The sequence below is a fragment of the Erythrolamprus reginae genome, chromosome 2, assembly GCF_031021105.1.
Source record: "Erythrolamprus reginae isolate rEryReg1 chromosome 2, rEryReg1.hap1, whole genome shotgun sequence".
Lineage (NCBI taxonomy): Eukaryota > Metazoa > Chordata > Lepidosauria > Squamata > Dipsadidae > Erythrolamprus > Erythrolamprus reginae.
The window spans coordinates 1,821,575-1,842,105 of NC_091951.1; the positions used below are offsets into that span (position 1 = coordinate 1,821,575).

A 20,531-nucleotide genomic window follows, 5' to 3' on the forward strand; every position below is an offset into this window, starting at 1 on the left:
TGAAAAGTCATGAAATTTCAAGTTTCAGATATGCAGGGAAAATTTTTTACAGGGTCTCAAACTTTGATTTCAGGTCTCACAGACCCGAACAGAACAGCAGCCTCCATTTTATTCCCTTCTTGGAATTGGATCTGGTTTTTCTTTCTACAATCAGGATAAAATGGAAAGCCACGATTGGCAACTGAAGAGGTTTCATGTGGAGGAAATATGCAGCTTCTGTCCAAAGGAAGAGGGGGACACACATCCAAACTTGTAGTTTTATATCAATATAAATGTATTTAACATTCGAAGCAGAGAAGACAGCCGGCAACATCCTGAGGTAAATCTCAAACAGCGCCCAGAAGAAAAAGGCGGGGGGGGGAGGGAAACGCCCCCTTTTCCCTCCTCAGCAACCAATCAGAGCGCAGATCCACTCCGGCAGAAACAAAGCTAAGATTGAATGGTTTTTAGTTTATTTTAAATTTATCTTGCACTGAGGTGAAAAGAAGTCAACGTCTCCCCCCCCCTTTTTTTTGTACCTCAGGCTTTCTCTTGCTCTCCCTTCTTCTGCCCTCAACTTCCTATTTTTCTTTATGTTTTCTATACTAAATAAGCAAATAAAGAAGATCTGGAATCTCTAGAAAAAGTGCAGAGGAGCAACAACGACGGAGATCGTTGAGACCACATTTGGAGTACTGTACTGTGTTCAGTTCTGGAGACCTCACCTACAAAAAGATATTGAGAAAATTGAACGGGTCCAAAGACGGGCTACAAGAATGGTGGAAGGTCTTAAGCATAAAACGTATCAGGAAAGACTTCATGAACTCAATCTGTATAGTCTGGAGGACAGAAGGAAAAGGGGGGACATGATCGAAACATTTAAATATATTAAAGGGTTAAATAAGGTCCAGGAGGGAAGTGTTTTTAATAGGAAAGTGAACACAAGAACAAGGGGACACAATCTGAAGTTAGTTGGGGGAAAGATCAAAAGCAACATGAGAAAATATTATTTCACTGAAAGAGTAGTAGATCCTTGGAACAAACTTCCAGCAGACGTGGTTGGTAAATCCACAGTAACTGAATTTAAACATGCCTGGGATAAACATATATCCATCCTAAGATAAAATACAGAAAATAGTATAAGGGCAGACTAGATGGACCATGAGGTCTTTTTCTGCCGTCAGACTTCTATGTTTCTATGTTTCTATGAGATTGAAAGATCAAAAACGATTGTTGGAACTGGGATAATAACCCAACTGCCAAGGGAAGGAAACTCCAGGCGCCTCCTCACCGGGGGGGCGAAGGTCACGAGGGCCTTTCCAGAGGAGGCTGCGATGGAAATGACAACATTGAGACTTGCCAGTCTAGGACGCCACACTCGCTCTCTTTAACCCCTGGTGCTCGCATGAGACGGAAGGCCCCGCAGGAGGGGAACGAGACGTGCCCCAGGTGAAGAGGGGCTGTTCCCGCGTCCCATGCTCCCCAGCCGACCTCTCCCAGCAGGGGGAAGCGGGGAAGTAGGGGGAGGGGAGGGTGGGCCTTGCACCAGGAGAGGAGAGAAGCCGGGCGAGGAGGAGGAGGAGTCAGAATTCGCACCTAGCTCCCCGAGAGCCCGATCCTGTCTCGGGAGAGGGAGATAAGTGAAGCCGGCTCTCCAGCTGCCTCCATCTCGGCCCTGTGCTGGGATGAGCCTCTTGGGGCTCCAGGCAGGTTGCGTGAAGGTCGCTCAGAGGCTGAATTCCACCTTCTAATTCTTGACCATTGTTTTTCCTTCCATCTCAGAGACAGAAACCGGAAGCCATTTGTGGTCTTTGCAAGGCCAATTTTCTCCTGGGGTAAGAAAAAAAGAGCGGAATCACCTGGAGGGATCCGTCCTGTGTTCCTAGAAATGGTCCTTTAAAGGAAAAGGCATCTGGAGACCCTCAAGAGTCCTTGGACCCCTTTGGAGTTGCTCTGCAGGACAGAGAAAGAATGGAGACACCACCTTTTGCAAAGGAGGGAGGCGGAAAAGGCCCTGCAGCTGCTCAGCCTGGGAAGGGGGGGAAGCTCTGGACAAGACCTGGGCAGAAGATCCTGGAGGAAGAACCCATCCTCCCTTCAGAAGTTCAGCCCTGGAACTCCATCCAATACCAGGAGGCTGAGGGTCCCCGAGAACTTTGCAGCCGACTCCACGACTTTTGCAGGCAATGGCTGAGGCCAGAGAAGCACACCAAAGCCAGATGCTGGACCTGGTGGTTCTGGAGGCAGCTCCTGATGCTTCTTCCCCCAGAGATGGAGGGCTGGGTGCGGGAGTGTGGAGCAGAGACCAGCTCCCAAGCGGTGGCCCTGGTGGAAGGTCTCCTCTTGAGCCAGGCGGAGGAGCAGAAGGAGCAGGTCCAGTTGCAGGTGAGACACTTTTGGGAGCTCAGAAGAGAATAGTATGTGGCATAATGTGGTTCCTAATATGTGGCAATTCACCAATTCATGTAGGACATTGTTCCATTTCATCACTCAACCTCATAGATGGATATTGTGGACTTTGAGAGTGTGTTCTGAATCTGGGAATCCACTTTATGTCATGTGACATATTACTTCTCCTTTCTTTCTCCTTCCTCCTATTTGAAGTGTTGCACTGTGGAGATCAGAGATCCTGAGGAAAAGAAGACTCCATCAAATCCCTCTCAGGAGATACTTTTCAGGAGGACCTCTTTTGAAGATGCAAATCAGGACACCACAGAAGGTAATGAAAGATCCTCCGATGACCCATCTGTCTTACGTTTATTCTCTCTTCTCTTCTATAGAATACCTCTTCCTATTTTGTTAATTATGCACTTTGAAATTATTTATTCCTTACAGAGAAACAAAGAATGAAGCTTTCTGGTTATTATGACGATGATCAAACCGTGGTTGAACCTCCAAATCAAGTAAGAAAGAGAAAAGTTATTAAATTTCTATTCTCCTCTCAGGAAATGAAGCGGGTGTGCAGAGTGCTCTCTCCTTCTATTTCCCTCCCTTGTTTGGCCTGGATTGGTTTTGTGTTCTTCCACAACATAGAGAGCAGAATAATAGGTTCAAGTTGCTGTTAGCTAGCATATCTTCCCTTGGTTATCTTGTTCTCCTAGGTATTCCTGCAACTTGAGTTTATAAGAAGCAGTTTTTAAAAAGTCCTTGAAGAAATAGTTATAAACATATATTGGCAGGAACTCATTATTTATTTATTTTTTGGTTGAGCATATAATCGTGTACTTTGGACTACAAAATAATTTCTAATAAATTGAATTGAATTTGCGCCTTGATTAGGAGATCAAACATTCCCGCCTTGCAAGCGCTGAGAAATAACATAGAAACATAGAAGACTGACGGCAGAAAAAGACCTCATGGTCCATCTAGTCTGCCCTTATACTATTTCCTGTATTTTATCTTACAATGGATATATGTTTATCCCAGGCATGTTTAAATTCGGTTACTGTGGATTTACCAACCACGTCTGCTGGAAGTTTGTTCCAAGGATCTACTACTCTTTCAGTGAAATAATATTTTCTCATGTTGCTTTTGATCTTTCCCCCAACTAACTTCAGATTGTGTCCCCTTGGTCTTGTGTTCACTTTCCTATTAAAAACACTTCCCTCCTGGACCTTATTTAACCCTTTAACCTATTTAAATGTTTCGATCATGTCCCCCCTTTTGCTTCTGTCCTCCAGACTCTACAGATGGAGTTCATTAAGTCTTTCCTGATACGTTTTATGCATACAATTTTTTTTTACATTTTAGCCAATGTCTCAGAGTACTAGATCAATCAATGATAGACAGAATGATAGATCAGTTGACCTAGAAGTGGGATTACTTTAATGAAAGACACTGAAGGTTTTGCAGAATCAATGAACTTGATAAAACATCCTCAAATATTTCTTCAATGAAAGCAATGTTCAGATTTGCCCATTTTCCACCCAAACCTAGGACTTGTGTGATGCACAACCATTTAACTTGGTGTTTTTATTCAATTTGGTCTTGTCTGAAAATTTGATGAGTTTCCTTTCTATTGTCGTGTCTAAATGAATGATGAAGATAAACAGATCTTGTGAATCCTCCTGTTCTGTTCTTTTTTCCGTGTTCAGGAGAGTCCTGTGTCCTTCGAGGAGGTGGCTGTGTCTTTCTCTGAGGAGGAATGGTCTCAGCTGGATCCTGACCAGAAAGTGCTGCATTCGGAAGTCATGCTGGAAAGTTATAGGAACGTCGTCTCTCTGGGTAAGAGTTTTCTAGTTGCTAATCAGAGTTTTAGAAGACAGATTATAGTTATTTTTTTATTTGATAAACCAATACAGTAGTACCTCTAGATACGAGCTGCTCCACATGCGAGTATTCCACGATACGAGCCACGACGGGAGCGAAATTTCTTTTCGAGACCCGAGCTCAAATTCGGGATACGAGACAAGCGTCCACTAGGTGGCGCAAGAATCCTTGCTTATGGTTATCTCGGAGAGGAAAAACAAAGTCTAAAGCCATTTGTTCCAGATACAAGATGTTCGACATACAAGCTCCCTTCTGGAACGAATTAAACTCGTATCTAGAGGTACTACTGTATTATAAGATATAATCTTCTGGGAGGGAAAAGGAAAGGATCTGTTCTTCTGATGCTAAAAGGAAGAAAAGAGTCAATGTCTCTTTGCTTAGATGCTTTTTCTGCCATTTCCTATCCGTATTTTATCTGATATATAGGGGGCTGAAAAGAATGAGGTGTGCTTTTGTGTGTCCTCCGGAGGTCATGTGAGAATAATGTGTTGTCATTTGTCCGCTGAAAGTTCCAAATTTGTAAAAGAACAATGTTTTCACACTTAGCTCATGGAAGACCGTTCTCCCAATCCAATCCAAGAACAAAAGCCTCATGCATTGTCACACAGAGCATCCTAGGGTGCAGGTAATCCCCAAGTCACAACAGTTCATTTAGTGACTGTTCCCAAAATTATGTTGCAGTACAATGGCCATCGTTCACACCTAAGAATGACAAGAGAGGTGCTGTAACATTCGCCCCACATATTCACGCCCACTGCACGGACTTACTGTATTTTTCAGATTATAAGACACACTCCCCCACCCCTAAAGAAAGTGGGTGGAAATATCTGTGGGTCTTATAGAGCGAATACGGGCCTGTTTTTGGCCTCCCAAACCCTTTGTGAGTTCTGCTTTTGCCTCCACCAACATCAAGGAGGCTGAAAACAGGATGCTCAGATGGCCTGTTTTTGCCCTGCAGAGTATTTCTGGATGCCAGGATGGGCAAAAACAGGACGTGCAGAGGCCAAAAACTATTTTGTTCTTGTTTGTTTCTCTAAACCTAGGTGCATCTTATGGTCCGTAATATATGGTGCCTTGTGACAATGTGGCAAGCCGTTGGTTCCTTTGACTACTTTGGTGCATTTGCAGGAAAAAAAGGATCTAAAGTAGTGAGAGATATGTGAGATGTTTAGTGGAAAATGTAGCATTATTGAGCTCATGTGATCTCTCACTACAATGCTGAAGACCTCTGCACAAGATCCAGGGCAAAATGCCAAGAGAGGGAAGGCCTCTTCATCTCCAAAGACTTTTGCCCTGGATCTCGTGCAGTCCTCACTTCTTAAAAGAACGCAGGCCTAAAGTACTGCAGTGTGAGACCACGCAAAATTAGTAGCCTGAGATCTTGCACTACTGGTCTCGTGTGATCTCGCACTAAAGTACTTTAGTTCTCCGTTTTCTGAGAACTGACGCCTGTACCAGATCCGGAGTGATAGCAGTTTTCCAAAATCTCAGGGTTTGCCACAAAGGAGAGGGAGTCAGACTCTTCTCCAAAGCATCAGCGGACAGGACAAGAAAGAATGGGTGAAAACTAATCAAGGAGAGGAGCAGCATACAACTAAGGAGAAATTTCCTGACAATTAAAACAATCCATGGAACAGCTAGCACTGTAACCATTTCTCTGAAGTGGTGCTAGGGTTTCCTAGAACAGTGTTTTTCAACCAGTGTGCTGCGAGGCATGCTCAGGTGTGCTGCGATTCATTCTTCGCGCCTCCTTTTTCCTGCCTTCCTTCTTTGGGGCCCAGCAGGAGAGCGCCGGCAATAGCAGAGAGGGGCGGCATACAAATCTGAATCTAAATAAACATAATAGCGAAATTGGGCAGTAGCTGGGGGGCAGCTGCGAGTGGGAGCTCCAGGTCGGAGGCACTGGCACCGGCAGCGCCCCATCCAGCTGGAGCTTCCCTGGCGTTGGCGGCAAGTGTCCTTTGGGGCCCGGCGGGAGGGCACCGGCAGCGGAAGCAGGAGGGCGCCATCAGCAGCGGCACCAGGTAGTAGCCAGGGGATGCCGGCGGTGAGAGGGAGCTCCAGGATGGAGGCACCTACAGTGGCAGTTGGACGTGTTGCTGGACGCCATGCATGCTGGCGCTATGGGGCTGGTACTGGCCCGCTGGCTGGGCCGGAGGTGCCAGCCCCACGCCCATGACCAGCGCAGCGCCAGCATATACAGCATCCAGCAGCATGTCCAGCTGCCACCGTCAGGGCTCCCGCTCGCAATCAACCGCTCTGCCGCCACCCCTGGCTACTGCCCGATGCCGCTGTTGTCGGTGTGTGTAACGAGAGGGAAAGAGAGAGAGAAAGAGAGAGAGAGAGAGAGAAGAAAGAGAGATAGCAAGAGAGACAGAGAAAGAGAGAGAAAGAAAGAAAGAAAGAGAGAGATAGCAAGAGAGGCAGAGAGAGGCAGAGAGAGAGAAAGAGAGAGATAGCAAGAGAGGCAGAGAGAGAAAGAGAGAGAGAAAGAGAGATAGCAAGAGAGAGAGAGAGGCAGAGAGAGAGAAAGAAAGAGATAGCAACAGAGACAGAGAAAGAGAGAGAAAGAAAGCAAGAGAGAGAGCAAGAGAGGGGGAAAGGAGGGAGAGAGAAAGACATAAAGGGTGGGAAGGACGGAGGGAGAAAGAGAGCAAAAAAGAGAGGAAGAAAGAGAGAAAGAAAGAGGGATGGAGAGAGAGAAAGAAGGGAAGGAAGGAAGGAAGGGAGAGAAAAGAAATAGAGCCTCCCCCTCTCAATGTTCCCCAGGATTTTGAAAATATGAATAATGTGCTGCGGCTCAAAAAATGTTGGGAAACACTGTCCTAGAAGAAGGTTTTGGACTAAAGGACCTCCAAGTCCCATCTGTTTTTCTATTCCATTCCTTACTTCAAAACTGACTCTGAGTGAGATTTGCATTGATAGGTAGGTAGGTAGGAAGATAGATAATTGTAAAGAAAGATGTTTTCTAGATATTTTCAAAGGTTTCAGGACTCATGAATATAGAAATCATCATGTCTATATCACATCACTGTGATCATGGAAAGAAAAAATATATTGGGAAAAATATGAAGCTAATCAAAGCTAAAGTGCTAGTAAATTAACACTATTTAACCCAAAACACAGGAGAAGATGCTATAAGAAGATACAGCGGACAAAATTACAATGGGACATCCATTCATTCTGTTGGAAATAACTGCGTTACATCTCAAGACGTAATTGAGAAGCCATATAAATGCATGGAGTGTGGAAAGACCTTTGGTAACAAAAGTCCTCTTACTCGCCATAAAAAGATCCACACAGGGGAGAAACCCTATAAATGCATGGAGTGTGGAAAGACCTTTGCTCGTAGCAGTGCACTTACTTCCCATAAGATGATCCACACAGGGGAGAAGCCATATAAATGCATGGAGTGTGGAAAGACCTTTGCTCACATTAGTAATCTTATTTCCCACAAAAGGATCCACACGGGGGAGAAACCTTATAAATGCATGGAGTGTGGAAAGACCTTTGCTCATAGCAGTGCGCTTACTTCCCATAAGATGATCCACACGGGGCAGAAGCCTTATAAATGCATGGAGTGTGGAAAGACCTTTGCCCAGAGCTGTGCGCTTACTTCCCATAAGATGATCCACACAGGGGAGAAGCCATATAAATGTGAAGAATGTGGAAAGACCTTTGTTCAAAGCAGTCATCTTGCTTCCCATAAGATGATCCACACGGGGGAGAAGCCATATAAATGCATGGAGTGTGGAAAGACTTTTGCTCAGAGCAGTGTACTTAATTCCCATAAAAGGATCCACACAGGGGAGAAGCCATATAAATGCATAGAGTGTGGAAAGAACTTTGCTCGAAGAGATCATTTTATTTCCCATAAGAGGATCCACACAGGGGAGAAGCCGTACAAATGCATGGAGTGTGGAAAGACCTTTGCTCATAGCAGTGCACTTACTTCCCATAAGATGATGCACACAGGGGAGAAGCCGTATAAATGCATGGAGTGTGGAAAGACCTTTGCTCAGAATGGTCATCTATCTTCTCATAAAAGGATCCATGCTCAACAGAAACTATAAACCTATAGCAATTCCACTTAGATTTATATACTACTCCACAATACTTTACCACTATATCCCTGAGCTGTTTACGATCTCAGAAAAGATGAAAGGAGTTGAAGATGTTTTTAATAAAATGTCAAATTGAAACTTTTCAATTTCCACTTATTTAAAAATGTTCCATCCATTTTCTTTCTGGAATATTTTTTCTCATCCAGAATTTGCATTTCTTGCTCAATCAATTTTCACTTTGTAAAACCACTGCCTTTTTTTCAGCTAGTCCACAGAGATTTTTAATTTTTATTTATTTGTTTGTTTATTTTATCATATTTGCGTTCCGACCTTCAAAAGGTGACAGCTGGGTGGCGGCACTCCTTGGCCAAACCCGAACATCGAACCCAAACTTTTGCCAAACTTCCAGGTTCGGCGTTCGTGGTGGTGGGTTCGTAAGGTGAAAAAAGTTCATAAGAAGAGGCACAAAAATCCCAAACCCCGGGTTCGTATCTTGAAAAGTTTGTGGGACGAGGGGTTCGCATCATGAGGTACTACTGTACTATGTTTAGATGGATCATCTTGGAGGGGATGCTGATTACATTAGAAGGGAGAAATGTAAATGTAGATACGATAGAAAGAGCACAAGAGTTCTACGATCAAATAGCCGGTATAGGAAGAGAGACAGAGTGGGGAAAGATTTAGAAGTAGAAAACCAAGAGATAGAGCAAGAGACGGAGGAAAAGGAGAAGGGAGAAGGAACAAAGGAACCAGAGAATACAAATTAAAAATTAAACAGTAAAAACAAGAACACAAACAGCAGAAACACGTAAGTAAATAGATTTAAAAACCTCACAAGAACTAAATGCAACAAGAAATACAATTTATATCTTTAAACATCAAAGGATTAAACAATCCACAAAAAAGAAGAAAAATATTTGCAAAATTAATCAAATTAAAACCTGGAATATATTTACAGGAAGTTATATTAAGCAAACACACACTTAGAATGTCAAAAATTAAGAGAACTCTGCACTTCACTAAGTGATAAATGAGCCGGGGTGGTGCAGCAGGTGGAGTGCTGTACTGCAGGCCTCTGAAGCTGACTTGTAGATCTGAAGGTCAGTGGTTCAAATCTCATCACCGGCTCAAGGTTGACTCGGCCTTCCATCCTTCCAAGGTGGGTAAAATGAGGACCCGGATTGTGGGGGCAATAGGCTGGCTCTGTTAAAAAAGTGCTATTGCTAACATGTTGTAAGCCGCCCTGAGTCTAAGGAGAAGGGGGGCATAAAAATTGAATAAATAAATAAAAAGAAAAAAGTGGCAATCTATGTGCAAAAAGAAATCAAATCCAAAGAAATAAAAGCTGACCACAAAGGTAGATATATAATGATAGACATAGAAAAGGAGAAGATACCATTAGTAAATGCATATGCAAAAAACTTTTTATCGACAGCTTCATGAGGAATTAGTAACAATTAGTTTCAAAAATATATGTTTGATAGGGGATTGTAATGGAATAATTGATCCCCGGAAGGACAGGGAAAAAAGAAAACCTCAAAAAGGGGGGGAAACATTTATGTATGTATGTATGTATGTATGTATTTATTTATTTATTCGATTTTTATGCTGCCCTTCTCCTTAGACTCAGGGCAGCTTACAACATGTAAGCAATAGCACTTTTTAACAGAGCTAGGCTATTGCCCCCACAATCCGGGTCCTCACTTTACCCACCTCGGAAGGATGGAAGGCTGAGTCAACCTTGAGCCGGTGATGAGATTTGAACCGCTGACCTTCAGATCTACAGTCAGCTTCAGTGGCCTGCAGTACAGCACTCCACCTGCTGCGCCACCCCGGCTCTTTTTATATTACCAAATACATTCAGAGAAATGATAGAAGAACTGAATCTAATAGATATATATGGCAATTGAGACATCTAAAAAATAAACAGTACAGTGATCCCTCGATTAGCGCGGGGGTTACGTTCCAAGACCTCCCGCGCTAATCGATTTTCCGTGTTATAGTGGTGCGGAAGTAAAAACACCATCTGCGCATGCGCACCCTTTTTTTCCCCATGGCCGCACATGCGCAGATGGTGGAGTTTGCGTGTGGGCAGCGGGGAAGACACAGGGAAGGTTCCTTTGGCCGCCCAACAGCTGATCTGCTCCGCAGCGCGGAAGCAGCGAGGAGCCGAAGATGGAGTTTCCCCGTTGCCCAGGCAAAGGGGAAAACCCATCTTCGGCTCCTCGCTGCTGCCGCGCTGCGGACCAGATCAGCTGTTGGGCGGCCAAAGGAACCTTCCCTGGGTCTTCCTGCTGCCCAGGCAAAGGGAAAACCCCAAGAGAGCCAAAAGAGCACCGGGCCGGTTGGTTCCCAACCAAAAGAGTTTACCCCGATTGTCCTCGGTGGGGGAAAACAGCGCGTCGCCAGGCTCCCCATCTTCAAGAGAGGCGCGACGGCTAGCCAGGATCCACGCAGGGGAGAAAAGGCGCGCGCTCCCAGCCGCTGTGCCCCGCTTGGAGAGCAGCGGCGAGCAGAGCACAGAAGACGACGAGGCTTTCGAGGGCTCCAAGGCGGGCGGCGGCGCGTCCTTCGAGCACGCCGGCGGCGACCCCAAGCTGAAGGCGGCCACCACACACACACACGCCGCCGCCATCCACCCCGCCGGGTTCCCCGCTTGCTACCTCTTCGCCTTCTCCCGCCTCCGAGGCCGACCAGCCCAAGCCGCAACAGACACACACACACATACACGCACTCCCTCTCTCGCGCTCACACAGACGCACTCAGACAGAAAAGAAAAAAAAATCCCCAAAAGAGAGGGACAAGAGGCAGGCACAAAGCGGGGGCACAAGGGGAGCTGCCCGGCAGAGGTTGCTTTTTTTCTTCTCGTGGGCAAGTGGAGGGGGGGAGAGAGAAGGAAAGAAAGAGATGAGAGAGGGAGGAAGAGAGTGTGAGAGAGGAAGAAAGAGAGAGAAATGATAGAAAAAAGGGGAGAAAAAAAGAGAAATGAGAAAATGATTGAAGCAGAGAATGACAGGAAATAAAGAGAAAGAGACAGAGAAGTGACTCTTGGTGATGACGTATGACGTCATCGGGTGGGAAAAACCGTGGTATAGCAAAAAAACCGTGGAGTATTTTTTAATTAATATTTTTTGAAAAACCGTGTTGTAGCGTTTCGCACTAATCGAGACCGTGCTAATCGAGGGATCACTACACATTTTATTCAATACCGCATCAATCTTTATCAAGAATTGATGTGTCTTGGATTAATAATAAAATTATCAAAAATATAGATTCAATTGAAATAGCACTTAATACCTGGGCAGATCACAATCCCCTAATAATGATATGACCTTAAATACTAAATTATTGCAGGATAAAGAATATGTGCAAATGATAAATAAGGAAATTGATTTAGTCATGAAAGATAATAAGAAACAACCAACCATTACACAAAATTTATTGGACACATTAGAGGCTTACATAAGCCTATACTGCAAAGAAAAACAAGAAGAACTGGCAAGACTACAATAAAAAAATTAAGGATATTAAACAATAAGAATATGAACTTCAATGAGACCCAAAAGATGATAACATTTTCAAATCATTAATGGAAGCAAGACGTAAATTAAACTTAGTGGAACAGCAAGAATATATCAAAGATATGAAATTTATTAAACGAACACACTTTGCAAAAACAAATTTGGGAGGTGGTTAGCATACAAAATTAAAAAAGAAAGAGAAAATACAGCAATTAATAGACAATTAATAGACACAAAGGGAGAAATACAATATACAGAAGACAAAATAAAAAGATAGCCATAGAATATTACAGCGATTTATATAGACAGGAACCAATAGAATGGAACAATATAACCAATTACTTAAAAGATATAAAAATGTCACAGATAGAAGATTTAGATAAGGATATATTAAATACACAAATACATTACAATAAATTCAAAATGTAATCAAGGAACAAAACAATAATAAAGCACCAGGACCAGATGGTTTCCCTGGAGAATACTATAAAGAACTAGGAGTGACATTGGGTAATATGTTACTAGAATTATATAGCAATGCATTTATAAGAACCCAAATACCAAATACATGGAGGGAGATATATTGGTACCTCTACTTATGAACTTAATTCGTTCCATGACCAGGCTCTTAAGTAGAAAAGTTTGTAAGAAGAAGCCATCTTTCCCAATGTAAAAGCAAATAATGTGTGCGATTGGGGAAACCACAAAGAGTGTGGAGGCCCTGTTTTCTCCCAGGAGATTCCTAGAGAGGCCCCATGGAAGCTTCTTCCCACCTTTTCTGGCCCTGTTTCCTCCCAGGAGATTCCCAGAGAGGTCCCACGGAGGCTTCTTCCTGCCTTTTTCAGTTACAGTTTCAGAGGCTCGGGTTTGTAAGTGGAAAATGGTTCTTGAAAAGAGGCAAAAAAAATCTTGAACACCCTTTTATCTGGAAAAATTTGTAAGTAGGTGTTCTTAGGTAGAGGTACCACTGTATATACCACCTTGATTATAAAAGAAGGTACTGAGAAAGACCAATTTCAAAATTATAGACCAGTTTCATTGTTGAACGGTGACTATAAAATATTCATGACAATTTTGGCAGAATGAACAAAACAATTCTAAATAAAATTATTTATTCAGACCAAAATGGATTCCTACCAATGCAGCAAATCAAAGATAATAATAAATGTACTAGATATTTTAGAATACTATGAAGCCCATCCAGAAAAGCAAGTAGCACTTGTTTTTCTGGATGTGCAGAAGGCGTTCGACAACATAAACTTGCAATTTATGGTAGGGTTGATTTAAAAAATGGAATTCGGCCACAAATTTGAAATAATCATAGAGACAATTTACAGTTCCCAGACAGCCAGGTTGATAATAAACAGCGAAATAACTAAATCATTCCAGATGTTCAAAGGGGTTTATCAGGATCTCCGATGTCACTTCTGCTCTTTATACTGACATCATTGTTCCCTCTAAGCTGCACGGCTTCACAGCCGCGCATACAAAAATGAACTGCCACGCTGTATTCTCAACTACCGCACAGTCAATATCTGACAGAGAAGCTGCAGGAGCCCAAGGCTCTGCGGAGAGGACATCCCTTCAGCTCCTGACAAACAGGTGAGCCTGAACTCATGTTACCCATCCTCCCACCGAGCAAAAAACTCCAGGGGTCCGAGTGCCTTTTATTCCGTGGTCGCTTACCACCCACTCACCTCTTCTCTCCCTAACACAAACCCCCACTACTGCTGAGAGACTCTTTACCCAATTGATTCAGAGGGGCATGGAAGCTCCACCCATATAATCATTCTTGGGGGTCTATTGGTCAGCCCGCTCTGTCACTTAACTTTGAAGTGACATCCTTCAAGGGCTTGCCTGCTAAGGAGGACCACACCCAAGCCCAGCTGTTCCTAATTCAGTGCTGATAATACTTCTTTAATTGCTCCTTTCTCTGATCTGAACGTCTCTGTCGCAAGTCAATGACGGCTTGTGCTTCATCACCTAATGACTCCAAGCTACTGGCTGGGGAGAGCCCCCCCCCCCCGGGGCTCTCATTCTGTTCTCCTTCGTCCCATTCCTGACTTTCCTCTCCCCCGTCCGACTGTTCAGCCCCCTGCTCTTCGCTGTCATCCTCCTCCGGGCATGGAGCCAGCAGAGACACAGCCGGTCCCTGAGCAGCCTCAGGCTGAACCACAACAGATAGGCTCAAATTAAATATTTTTGACACAGTATGGGGAGTGTGGCAAGATGATTAGCAGCCAAATGGATGGACTCAGGGTAAGTTGTTGGAAAATCTAAAGGAATAGGTTCAGAATATCATCCTGGAGAAAACATGTAGTCACTCCAATAAGAGACTTTCCTATTTAATGCTCTTTCTTCTGCCTCTTCTAAATTAGTAATTCTATTTTACCAATTAGCTCTATAAGAGAGATTTGTTTAAAGGTAAAGCAAATATTTATTTATTTATTTATTTAATTATTAAATTTATATGCCGCCCCTTTCCATAGACTCGGGGCGGTTCACAACAGTAATAGAAAAACAATGTACAATACAAATCTAATAATTAAAACTAAAAACCCCATGATTTAAGAAAGCATACACACAACACACCATACATAAACAGTATAGGCCTGGGGAAGTTATCTCAGTTCCCCCATGCCTGACGTCAGAGGTGGGTTTTAAGGAGCTTACGAAAGGCCAGGAGGGTGGGGGCAGTTCTAATCTCAGGGAGGAGCTGGTTCCAGAGGGTCAGGGCCGCCACAGAGAAGGCTCTTCCCCTGGGCCCCGCCAAACGACATTGTTTAGTCGACGGGACCCGGAGAAGGCCAACACTGTGGGACCTAATCGGTCGCTGGGATTCGTGCGGCATATATTCCATATGCTATTTAATAGATTTAATAATGATACAATGGTTATTTATTTATTTATTTATTTATTTATTTGATTTGTATACCGCTCCTCTCCGTAGACTCGGGGCGGCTAACAACAATAATAAAACAATATGAACAAATCTAATATTTAAGTTTAATTTTTAAAAAACCCTTATTTAAGAAACCAATCATACATACAGACATACCATGCATAAATTTTATAAGCCTAGGGGGAGGGAATATCTCAATTCCCCCATATCTGACGATAGAGGTGGGTTTTAAGGAGCTTACGAAAGGCAAGGAGGGTGGGGGCAACTCTGATCTCTGGGGGGAGTTGGTTCCAGAGGGCCGGGGCTGCCACAGAGAAGGCTCTTCCCCTGGGTCCTGCCAAAAGGCATTGTTTAGTCGACGGGACCCAGAGAAGGCCAACTCTGTGGGACCTAACGGGTCGCTGGGATTCATGCAGCAGAAGGCGGTCCCGGAGATATTCTGGTCCGATACAGACTGCGGAGTGTTGGTGTGACATGCGCATACTTAGGGAAGCCCATGATTGCTCTCGCAGCTGCATTCTGCACGATCTGAAGTTTCCGAACACTTTTCAAAGGTAGCCCCATGTAGAGAGCGTTACAGTAGTCGAGCCTCAAGGTGATGAGGGAATGAGTGACTGAGAGCACGGACTCCCGGTCCAAATAGGGCCACAACTTGTGCACCAGGTGAACCTGGGCAAATGCCCCCCTCACCACAGCTGAAAGATGTTTCTCTAATGTGAGCTGTGGATCGAGGAGGATGCCCAAGTTGCGGACCCTCTCTGAGGGGGTTAGTGATTTCCCCCCCCCCAGGGTAATGGACGGACAGATGGGATTGTCCTTGGGAGGCAAAACCCATAGCCACTTCGTCTTATCAGGGTTGAGTTTGAGTCTGTTGACACCCATCCAGACCCCAACAGCCTCCAGGCACCGGCATGTCACTTCCACTGCTTCACTGACTGGACAAGGGGTGGAGATGTATAACTGGGTATCATCAGCATATTGATGATACCTCACCCCATGCCCTTGGATGATCTCACCCAGCGGTTTCATGTAGATATTAAATAGGAGGGGGGAGAGGACCAACCCCTGAGGCACCCCACAAGGGAGAAACCTAGAGGTTGACCTCTGACCCCCCACTAACACTGACTGCGATTGACCAGAGAGGTAGGAGGAGAACCACTGAAGGACAGTGCCTCCCACTCCCAGCCCCTCCAGCCGGCGCAGAAGGATAACATGGTCGATGGTATCGAAAGCCGCTGAGAGGTCAAGAAGCACCAGGACAGAGGACAAGCCCCTGTCCCGGGCCCACCAGAGATCATCCATCAACGCGGCCAAAGCAGTTTCCGTGCTGTAGCCGGGCCTGAAACCAGACTGCTGAAGGCCTAGATAATTGGCTTCTTCCAAGGACCGCTGGAGTTGGAGCGCCACCACCTTCTCAAGAACCTTCCCCATAAAGGGAAGGTTGGAGACTGGATGATAGTTATTAAGTATGGCTGGGTCCAGGGAAGGCTTCTTGAGGAGGGGGCGCACAAGTGTCTCCTTATAAGGAGCCGGAAAGGACCCCCTCCCCAAGGAGGCGTTGACAATCTCCTGGGCCCAGTTCCATGTCACCTCTCGGCTGGCTGAAACCAACCAAGAGGGACACAGATCCAGTAAACAGGCAGTGGAACTCACAGCTCCAATGGTCTTGTCCACCATCAGGTGTCACTAAGTCAAACTCCTCCTAGATGGATGGACAAATACGTTTAGCCCCAGTCACCTCGACTGACTCATTGTCAGTCGATACTGCTATACAATTGGAGTCGAGATCCGCCCAGATCCGAGCAATTTTATCAGCAAAAAATGAGTTAAATTATTCGGCACTGCCCTGCAAGGGCTTCCCAAATGACTGATCCACGCATGTGTAGAGTTATGCATGGGACAGAACAACTTAAGAAATATTACAGAAGATAAGAGAGGCCACCTGTGTTTGGGTGGGGCTCCAGTAATTGGAGCTGCTAATAAAAATAGCAGCGTGCTGGTTTGGCCGTTGTGGAGGATTATCTGATCGTAGTTTCATCAAGACCGTGGATTGTTGTTTCCTGTTTGTATTCAAAACTGCATGTGGAATTCCTGGAATCTGGATTGTGAGTGTTTAGAAACTGATTTGCATTTAAACTGTGCATTGTTTGTACAAGAAATCCCTTTGAAGTTTAAAAGGGAGTTTTTTCTTCTCTTCTGTTGATAAAGAACATTTCTTTTGCATTCAATCGTGTGTGTGTGTTTGCTTGGACTAATTACCCTGTAATTACGGGCAGTTTCTTGTACTCATCTTTCACTATATCCATAGAAAACATATTTTATTCTCATTAGCTTGGATGTTAGACAGAGTAAATATTGGTGAGACGAAAATAGGATTGCTTTATTAACTATTTATGTAAGATGATTTTATTAGCATATTGTTAGGCATTGACATATGTGTTTTCATGTATGTTTTTCAAGTTAGAGAAAAAACGAAAATATTATACCCGGAAAAAAAAAATTCGTAGTCTTTGGGAGACACTCAGGTTCCGCTTAGGTATGCAAAGATGGGTTAAACAGATGCTTAATTCCAGATTCTGATTTTAAACCTTTGTGGGTCCAGAGGTGGCCTGGATCCTTTCCAGAGTGGGGGGGATGGAGGGGTCACACTCCCCCCGGCCCAGCATCAGTCTCCGCAGGCCAGAGCCGAGTGCCCCCCCACCCCCACAACAGAAGGAGGCAGCAGCAGAGTCCGAATCTGCTCCACAGTTGTCTATCTGCACACAGGCAGTCGCACAAAGTCTGTTCCAGATCCAGGCAGCCTCTGTCAGCGCCCATCGCTCTCCATTCTGGGCTTCTTTCATGCCTCCCCACCCAAATATTCTGATTTTTTGAGATGTCTCTGCCATCCCCATCTCTATCCCTACACACAGACCACACACACACACACATTCTCAAACCCACAACTGTTGTAGTCATAGGTTCATAGGCACTGAACATTGGAATGGAATATTGCTGAAGAGTGATGTTTTAGCCTAATTGGGTGGTGAATAAAACCTTATTCTTCCTCTATCAAAAGGCAGCAAAGTCCAGGCTGGGTAAGCAAGTTGCAGAATCCATGACCACGTGGAAAATAATTAACGATATACAACATGAAGAAAACCTATAGCTAACTTCCATATAAGGAAAAATATGCCTTACTCTCATTCCTTTGCCAATCACTAGTAAACACACAATCCAGGAAAAGGCAAAGAATGGAACTTCCGTTAATTATCTATAGGGAAGTCATGAGGAGGTTGCCTTATACAGTGCATGAGTGAATGGTAGTTGGGGGATGGCTTAATGTATGTGGTGTTTGCGAATTGGTTATTCTGTACCACGTCAGGAAAAGTGAAATACAATAAAAGGAACGATCTTGATACAACTGAGGTCGTCTCATTGAGAGAAAATTCTCTTTGTTGCTTCATTTTCACGTGGCAATTACGGCACCCTGTGCCTCCCTAGAGGTCGACCCACTGGGGGAGGGCTGTTTGCCTTCACACAACAGCTGAAGAAGTGCTTGAATGCCTGAAGCGTTGGGCTCATCCGAAGCGGAACTGAGGAACTGGCCAGGATCCAGCAAGCCACAAGCCTCCATTCTTCATCAGGGCAGCTCAGTGACTCTCCTTCTCTGCCCCATGGCTTGAGACTCCAGGTGGGACAGCCCCTTGGTCCTCTGGCCCATTGGAAGTGGCTGAGGGGGCCCTTCCTGACTCCCGAGGTGACTCTGGACAGCCCAGGAAACAAACTGAAGACAGGAGGTTGGATAAATGTCACCGGAGAGCCAAAAAACCCGAAATCTCTCCCTTAGGGCCCTTCATGGAGATCCTCCCTGCTCTCTGGAGGAAAGATGGAAGGAGAGGAAAAGTGGGACCAGCATGATAGGGAGGGTCTCAGTGGCAGTAAACGTGGGGATGCTGTTCAGAGGACCTGGAGGGGAATGGGGAGAGGTCTGCCCAGAGAAAGTCTGCTGATGGGGTGGCTAAGTGCCAGTATTGACACCAACCTGAAAGCATGAAACCATCATCAAACAACCTGATTATAAGAATTCTCTGGTCCTTTCTCCATCAGTTGAAGCACATTGAAGAAACTAGTCCTTGAGTTACACCATTCATTTAGTGACTGTTTGACATTGGGTCGGTAGGCTTCTAATATAAATCCATCTGCCCTTCTTTTTCCCCTTTTATACTCTGGAAAGGAAAAGGTGTGCATCAGGTATTACACATCAGTCACACAAGAGCAGCAAAGTACAGTGATACCTCGTCTTACAAACCTGTTGTGGTTAGCTCTGGCCCAGCTCCTGCCCCAAGGACTGTGGACGTGGGGGAGACATCCACATGCTGCAGGCCTGTTTGTCCCCCCCCCGGTGGAATCTGCTGATGAAGGCTCCTCTGACCAAGAAGACATGAGTCGCAGGGAGGAGGAGTGTGGCAGACAGCTCAGGAGATCAATTATCTCACTCCTCCTTGGATTCAGAACAAGAGTTAATGATACAGCCACGCATGCGGAGAGCGATGCATAGGCAGCAACAACTGAGAGATTATTATCAAAGAAAATGAGGCCACCTGTGATTGGGTGGGGCTGTGGTCATTAGTGAGGCTGCTATAAATAGCAGCCTGTGGGTTTGGCCATTGTGGAGGATTATCTGATCGTTGTGTTTCGTGACTGCTTTACTGACTTTGACTTTTTGTGTGCTGATTTTTCCCTGCTTTGAAACTAAACCAGAGCAAAGTGTGTGTCACTTTGTGAAAGAAGGAGGACTGTGAATTGCTTCACAGCTGCAAGATAAGTATCACAGAACTGATAAGGGACTTGTACAAATTACCAGTTTGTTTGGAGACCAGCGCTCTTTGCTATACCAAAAGAGGGCTTGGTTTAAGTGATTTTTCATTATAAAGAACATTGTTTTGAATTTTCAAACGTGTGTGTGTCTGAAATTTGTACCTGTGAATTTTTGGGAGGATTCTACCAGAGAGCCCGACAGAACACAAACCCCTCATCATACAAACTTTTTGAGATACAAAACCGGGGTTTAAGATTTTTATGCCTCTTCTTCCAAACTATTTTCACCTTACAAACCCAAGCTGCCGCCACTGGGATGCCCCGCCTCCGGACTTCCGTGGTTTTGCGATGCTGCAGGGGAATCCCAGCAGCTCAAAAACGGGCGCTTCGCTGGTAACGGAAGTCCGGAGGTGGGGTTTCCCAGCGAGGGGAGCCTCAGCGAAATCGCAGCATCACAAAAACACGGAAGTCCGGAGGTGGGGTTTCGAGGACTTCTGTGTTTTTGCGATGCTGTAATTTCGCTGAGGCTCCCCTCGCTGGGAAACCCCACCTCCGGACTTCCGTTACCAGCAAAGCACCTGTTTTTGTGCTGCTGGGATTCCCCTACTAGGAGCATCACAAAAACATGGAAGTCCGGAGGTGGGGTTTCCCATGGAGGGGAGCCTCAGGAGAATCCCAGCAGCACAAAAACGGGCGCTTCGGGGTGAGTTTTGGGCTTGCACGCATTCATCGCTTTTCCATTGATTCCTATGGGTAACATTGTTTCGTCTTACAAACTTTTCACCTTACAAACCTCGTCCTGGAACCAATTAAGTTCATAAGACGAGGTATCACTGTATCTAAAAAGAGAAGCCACCTTCTGGTTAAGATGTAAGGGATGTAAATTTAGGAAAGGATATGGAAGTTTTGAGAGCAGTCAGGTGTCTGCCAGGTGCTACTGCCAGCAGAGACAAGAGGCATATTCTTAAAATAGCAACAGAGTCAAACTTTGGGCAC

The 20,531-nt window shown here is 44.9% G+C and overlaps 1 protein-coding gene across 2 annotated transcripts; it reads left to right on the top strand.

Annotated features, from left to right (window-relative positions):
- The first annotated feature begins 1,195 nt into the window (after window positions 1-1,195).
- On the top strand, window positions 1,196-8,450 carry LOC139162918 (zinc finger protein 253-like). 2 transcript variants are annotated; one of them, XM_070743824.1, is made up of 6 exons: window positions 1,196-1,428; window positions 1,762-2,364; window positions 2,584-2,698; window positions 2,815-2,882; window positions 4,074-4,203; window positions 7,375-8,450. In XM_070743824.1, the coding sequence occupies exons 2-6, from the start codon at window positions 1,951-1,953 to the stop codon at window positions 8,319-8,321; spliced, it is 1,674 nt and encodes a 557-aa protein (XP_070599925.1). In that variant the 5' UTR covers window positions 1,196-1,428; window positions 1,762-1,950; the 3' UTR covers window positions 8,322-8,450. The 2 variants fall into 2 exon arrangements, with proteins under 2 accessions (XP_070599925.1, XP_070599926.1); XM_070743825.1 differs by lacking the exon at window positions 1,196-1,428 and having other exon boundaries at window positions 1,558-2,364.
- The last annotated feature ends 12,081 nt before the right edge of the window (window positions 8,451-20,531 follow it).